The sequence below is a fragment of the Oryzias latipes genome, chromosome 15 (assembly GCF_002234675.1).
Source record: "Oryzias latipes chromosome 15, ASM223467v1".
Taxonomy (NCBI): Eukaryota; Metazoa; Chordata; class Actinopteri; order Beloniformes; family Adrianichthyidae; genus Oryzias; species Oryzias latipes.
Window position 1 is genome coordinate 6,728,865 of NC_019873.2, and position 7,210 is coordinate 6,736,074.

Below are 7,210 nucleotides of genomic sequence, written 5' to 3' on the forward strand. Positions count from 1 at the left end.
TTGATTGTGGTGAAATAATCAAAGCTCTTTTAATTACAACCAATGAGTGTTACATTGTAATGTTCAATACTGATTACTGAAATGTTTGAATTACAATCAATTTTCGATTTTTTTTACTTGATCTGCAATGTGTAGCAATAATTACTGGTTTAATGTTATCATGTGTTCTAATGATAATCAATTATTATTACATATCGGTACCGTTGCTGTTTACTGAAATCATGAATGAATGTTTTCTGAAGATCATCAATCATTACTAGGCACTGGATTTTGTTACTTCAAAAGAATCTATCTGATCAGAACCGGATTTAAAACACTGTAAAACTATCAAATGAATGAACTCATTAGAGGTGGGATTATATAAACCTGCTTCTTCCCACTCCTTTTCAAGCAATAAATCAAGCTCTACTTATACTTCAGTTAATGATCACTGTATTTAAACATAATAATATAATATAATAATTTATAATGTTTTGTTTTGACAACAGAGACTATTTCATCACAGTGGACTATTACTCGAATTTTTGGGAGATAGACTATCTACCAGACACAAAATCCACTACAGTGATAAAGAAACTGAAAGCTCATTTTGCTCGTCAAGGCATCCCAGATACAGTAATACAGACAATGGTCCCCAATTCACTTCACAAGAGTTCAAAAGATTTAGCAGACAGTGGGAATTCCATCATAGGACATAATCACCAGGACACGCCCAAAGCAACGGCAAAGCTGAATCAGCAGTGAAAATGACAAAAAAGCTCTTGTTAAAGGCCAAAACAGCAGGACAAGATCCTTATCTAGCAATGCTGGATCATCGCAACACACCATCTCAAGGTCTGAACTCCAGTCCAGCGCAGAGACTACTTAGTCGCCGCACAAGAACACTACTTCCCCCAAGGACAAGTCTTCTCCAACCGACAATTCTACAAGCACAGCTGGATTTGAAGTCCAATCAGCAACGCCAGTGCTCATCTACATCTCATTCTACTTGGTAATCATGTTTCCATGTTTGAGTTCATAAAATAATCACAGAGAAAGTCTCTGCTTCAACTTCCGCAGTGAAAGCTGCGTCTTTACGACTTTTGCAACTTTACTCATTTTATATATAGACATATATATATATATATATATATATATATATATATATATATATATATATATATATATATTTTTTTTTCATTTTATTTATGTGTGTGTATATATATATATATATATATATATATATATATATATATATATATATATATATATATATATATCAGCCAAAAACCCCCTTTGGGTAGTTTTTGGCTGAGTCTGGCGGTTTTCAGATGACTTTAGGGCTGGAAAACTGTGACTCTATCTGTGACTCTATTTTGACTTCAGCAGATGCGAGGAGCTCCAGAATAGCTGTTTTATAGCTGGATTTCTACATCATGAAGCTGTGGATTCTTGCAGTTGTTGCTGCCTTAATGTTAGTTGGAGCATCAGCCCAGGAGTGTAAGTCTTTAAGAAGTCTTGATTTATCTGAACTGGGTGGAAAAAAATGCCCTTTTCGCCTCTTAGTGGTTACCAGATTTGATAAAGGCGCCGTCCGCCTGCGGGCGCGCTCAGGTGTGGTGTAGTAAATGAGACACCTGTAGAGAGCGGGCGTTGTTGTTGTAACGTATTTATATTCCTGTAGATATATTTTTTTTAATTGAACATTAAACAAACACATACACATAGTAACAACAACAGAGAAGAGAGAGAAAAAAAACAAATAAAAAAAACAAGAATAGAATTGTAGTTTTCAACTAGGGATTTTCATACAGCATGTGATCTTCAATGAAAATACACAGTTTTATTGCATTTTTGATTTTCATTAATTTCAGAGATTTAAAATATAAACTGATCTCTTTATGAAATGTATTGAATAATGGTTTGGTTTTTAAGAATCTGCTCTTGTGAATGAAAAATTTCCCAGATATTGATAAGGTATTAAATGTCAAATCAAATAGATTATCACCAGAAACTACTCCAAATAATATCATATACTTTTGTAATTGAATAAAGATAGGAAAGGGAAACTTTGAGGAGCACAAAAAAGAAGAAATCCTCCCAAAAACTGTAAACATATATACATTCAAAAAACAGATGATCAAGTGTTTCAATATTTATGTCACAGAAAGAACAGTTATTTTCTGGAAAACCAAAAGTATATGTAACAGTTCTTTGCATGGATAGACTGCATTCATTATTTTAAAATGGATTTCTTTGTATTTTGGGAAAATTGGATATTTAATAAACTGGGATCTTAACTTGCTCATTTCCTCTCTTGTGTAATGTGTGACATAGAAGGATTCTTGCAAGACGTTGCAAACAGTTCTCTAACAAACAAAGATCGTATAAATGAGTTTGGAAGTTTTGAATTAACCGGTCGACCATCAAACAACAGAGATGGAAGCAGAACTTGAACATTTTGAACCAAACTGGGGGACATTTGGACCAAAGTCTGAGGGATTGCTTTGATCACACTATTATATTGCTTTCTATCATTTAATTTAAACTTATTGGAAAAAGTTTCAAATGAGATAATGTTTCCATTATCATTCATAATATGTAGTAATGACCAAATGCCGTTATCAATCCAATTTTTGTAAAATATGGATTTGTTTCTACATAAAATATACCGACAGTTCCATATGGGAGTATTGTGTGGACTAAAGTTATGTTTCCAGTACAGTAACACCTGCTGATGATAAGTAGAGAGTTTAACAGGAAGTTTTCTGTAATCAGTCACATTTTAGAAGCAATTCAATGGCCCTGATGAGAAAAGATGTTTGAAGGAATATGAAACCAAATATTTCTTTCATTTTGCAGAAAAGACCTAAGCCAATTTATTTTAATCATACCATCCAAACTTTCAAAGTCTATGGCTTCATGTCCACCTTCACTGTAATCCTGAATTATTGTTCCTTTTTTTGTGTTATGAGTTTTGTTTTTCCAAATGAAGTTGGAATTGGCCAGGTTTATTGCTTTCCTTGCAGATTTAGGAATTGGGAGTAAATATGCTGGATAAATGAATCTGGATTAACATTCTCATTGAGTGAGAAACAGTCTGCCCAGAATAGAAATATCTTGCTGTGACCACATGTTTAGATTGGTTTTACATTTTTCTAAAGTTTTCCATAAGTTCATTTCCTCCATTGTTTTACTGTCTTTGGTGATATAAACACCAAGATATTTCACAACAGTCCTAACAGGTATGTTATGAATTACTGACTGTTCAGAATGGTGAACTGGCAACGATTCACATTTGCTGAGATTTAGTTTTAAACGTCGATTTCGCTGAGGTTCGGAATAAATTTTGACAGATATGTCACGAAACCTAGGAACCGTTGGACACCTTCCTTGTCTGTAGGGGGCGGCATGCACCTAACAGCTTCAGTTTTCGCTGGGTCTGGTTTTAGCCCATCCGCTGTTATTAAGTGTCCCACATAAGACACAGCTGACTGACGAAGGTGGCATTTATTGAAGTTTAACCTCAAGTTGTAAGTCGTAGCTCGCTGCACAACCTGCTTTAGAATTTTGTTGTGTTCTACTAGGGTTGGCGCTGCTATGAGGATGTCATCCATTACACATGTGATCCATAATGCATTGGAATATTTCAGGAGCGCATTTGATACCAAATGGTAGTTTCAACCACCTGAATCTTCTAATGGGTGTGTTGAAGGTTGTTAGGAACGACGAAGGGTGATCTAGTTCAATCTGGAGAAAACCTGATTTTGCATCTAGGACCGAGAATACATTAACGTTGGGCATTGTCGACACAACTTCCTCTATTGTGCGCATTGGATAATGCTCTCGCTTTATAGCATTGTTTGGATCGATGCAGATTGTAAGCTTGTCTTTGTTTGTGACTACGTCCATCAAGCTCACCCATTCAGTTGGTTGGTCAACTTTTGTGATATAGCCATCTTGCACCATTTCATGCAACTTTTTCACTATCTTAGCTCTGAGTGCAACAGGCTGTCGGCGCACAGGATCTACAACAGGTTTGGCATCTGGATCAATTTTTATTGTGTATTTACCTGGTAGTGTTCCTGTAGTGCGAGTCAGTTCTGGGAGTTCTCAAGCCCGACAGGTGTTTCTGGCGTTGTAGCTTCATTTCCAACTTCACCTGCTTTGTTTAAAGCAGCATCTTGTAGAGTGTGAAGTCTCATGATAAGGTCCAGTTTCTCTGCGGTTGTGCCACTCAACACATTTTCTTGTGCAATGTCAACTATTTCAAACTCTGCTTTGGCCTTGTGCGCTTTGTATTTTAGCGGGAGGTCAACTGATGCAACTGGCTTTATTTTGTGGTTGGAGTAGGTTTCGAGCACTCTTTTAGACGTTTTAAGCTCACCTTTGTGGTTTAGGGATTGGTAACAGTTTAGAGTGAGCGTGTTACATCTTGCACCAGTGTCGATCCTAAACTGCACCTTCTGAGACAGGATGTCAGTGTCCACTAACCCCTTATCTTCCACTAATGTTGCTACGAGAACTGCATCCGTAGTGAGGTTGATGTCCAGTATTTCTTCCTCACACTTGTCATTTGTTGACTCCACATTTATAGCACTCACCATGCGACTGCGGCAAACTGATGCCCAGTGGTTTGGCTTATTACAGCATGAGCAAGTGTATGTCCTTTAGCTGGACATACACCTTTACTCCATTTGTGTTTGGGGTCTTTCCCACATTTGGAACACATCTTTGTTTTACTTTGCACAATTTGCTTGGTTGTGTGGGTTTTTTGCTGCCACTGAGTGTGAGCCTTTTTATTTTGTGCATTAAACCTTGGTTTGCTTGACACTGCTGACACCTGTGTTTCCTCCTCTCTCACAATTCTCATCTGTGTTTGTGACATTTCAAACTGTTGAGGGATTTTTATAGCTTTAGCTAGTGTCAGCTCCTCACCTTTGTCCAAAAGTCTTTCCAGGACACGTTTCTCCCTCACACCAGCAGTTATGGCATCCGGGAGCATGTCATCTGGGTCACCATACTCACAATCCAGCAATAGAAGTTTCAAGTCTTTCACAAAATGGTCGAATGTCTCAGTTGCTCCTTGTTTCCTCTGCTTTAAGCAATGCCTCGCGATCCTCTTGTTTTTCCTAGGTCTTTGTAGGCTGCAAATTTGTCCAGGACTTTAACTGGATAATTCTTTTCACTGTCAGCCCACTGGAGCGTTTTGTAGATTTCTCTCCCTTGCTCGCCGAGCCACGTTCCAAGCCAGCCCGCCTCAGATGACACACTTTTAATATACTGCTTTGCGACAGTCGTAAATAAGTACTACGGACAGCGGCAGGGACATTTACAAAATCAATGGCTTAATTCACCAAACATTACAGTTGTGGGTGTTGGGGTGAAAATGGCTTCTCTGGAGACTCGTTTTCTTGGAGAAGCCAACAGCCAGGTGCTCAGTAGACCTGCCGCTCTACCTGTTCGCCCTAAGTCCTCCTCCTCCAAAGCGATAATGGCGGTTTCTGTGAACTCTTTACAAAAACACGCTTCAATTTCACTTTAAAATGACAAGTTTGACGTGAAGAGAACGTTTGTCTCTTAAGCTCTGTTTTAACGCTTTTTGATGTTTCTAGGTCAATGTGACACCGTGAAATGGGCTTCCTGTACTGGGCCTCCATGCCAGTGTACCATCCCCTTGACAAAAGATATTAACCAACCCTTAAACTGCAATGCATGTATGTTAATGAGCACTTTCACAAACACACGTGTTTGTATGTTGCACTTTCCCGATTTTACATAATCTTCTCTTCACCCTCAGTGGCCCCCAAATGTTTCTTGATGAAGACGGAGATGCTCAGAAGGTCAAAAGGCAGAGACACCCGCACTGTGGGGAGACCAGGGGAGGGCTTTGTGGACAACGATGTCATCTACGACCCAGAGTGTGAGAACGACGGAAAATTCAAGCCCAAGCAGTGCAACAATACAGAGGAGTGTTGGTGCGTCAACAGCGCTGGGGTGCGCCGCACAGAAAAGGAAGGCAAAGACCTCATCTGTGACAAGTTGGTGGAGACCTAGTACGTTTTTTTTCTCTCTCTCTCCCTTAATCTCATTTTCTTTGGATTCTATCTAAATGCTGAACTTGTTTTCCCTCAGCTGGATCCGTCTGATCCTGGAACATGCACCTCTTCAGGGGTCAGTGGATAAAAACTTGTTGAAGAGGTCAGAGTTCAGCAGAAAGAACTACCGGTAGCTCTGTGGTAACATTTCCCTGTTTCAACCTGCTTTTCTCTTTGCAGCGCTCTTGGCGATGCCATTCAAGCACGCTACAAGTTTGACAAGAGCTTGGTGAAAGAAGTTGAGGTAAGGTTTGGCTAGCTGTGGATTGCTTGACTTTAACCTTCACCTGATTACTAATAATCACATCTTTTTTTTAAGTATGATGCTGATGCCAAAAAGATCCAGGTGGACATAAAGAAACCCATGAATGACACTGTAATTAAACTGGCTGATATGGCTTACTACATGGAAAGAGAAGTAAGCAAATGTTCTTTCTAAATCTATTATGAGCACATTCAGAATAGATTCTGACCCGTTGACTGGCTGTCCTCCTGCAGATAAAGAAGACCCCAATGTTTGTTGACCAGAACAAGTTCGCTCCTATGGTGGGCGGCCAAAAGCTAGACTTTACCAACATCTTGGTCTACTATGTGGACGCAGAGCCCCCCACATTCAAAGTGAACCGCTTGGCGGGGGGAGTCATCGCCGCCATCGTGGTTGTGTTGCTGATTGTGGCAGCCGGGCTGCTGCTTCTGGTGAGTTCATGGCCCAGGCCACAGTCAAAGTGGAAATGGTGGCATTCTGACTGAAACGGTGCTGTTTCTTGTTTGCAGTTCTTCTGGAATCGTCGTAACAAGAAGTACAGGAAAACACAGGTAAGACATTTCCTATCAGTGTTTTTAGGTTTGTAAATAATGACGTGATTTTAACATTTTTACTGTCTCTATTCCTTACAGACTGAAAGGGAGATGGAGAACAAGTAGAACCACGTTCGGGGCTAGGACTTACCCGAATTAAATGAACTTCTATGAACTTCAGAATAAAATGAACTTCTAGCTCCAACCAAAAAAAGTCAATTCAGTCACCAATTTTTTTGTGATATGAATGTTGCCATGTTGGAGCCAGACAACGTCAAAAGGCATGATTAATCTGAGCCGTTGCAAGGCCACACCCACATCACTCAAAGGCGATC

At 39.3% G+C, this 7,210-nt stretch overlaps 1 protein-coding gene across 1 annotated transcript; it reads left to right on the forward strand.

Annotated features, from left to right (window-relative positions):
• Nucleotides 1–1,400: 1,400 nt before the first annotated feature.
• On the forward strand, nt 1,401–6,946 carry LOC101161527 (epithelial cell adhesion molecule-like). Its single transcript, XM_011492195.2, has 8 exons — nt 1,401–1,479; nt 5,595–5,696; nt 5,780–6,035; nt 6,115–6,180; nt 6,258–6,321; nt 6,397–6,495; nt 6,576–6,773; nt 6,852–6,946. The coding sequence occupies exons 1-8, from the start codon at nt 1,416–1,418 to the stop codon at nt 6,927–6,929; spliced, it is 927 nt and encodes a 308-aa protein (XP_011490497.1). The 5' UTR covers nt 1,401–1,415; the 3' UTR covers nt 6,930–6,946.
• Nucleotides 6,947–7,210: the final 264 nt, after the last annotated feature.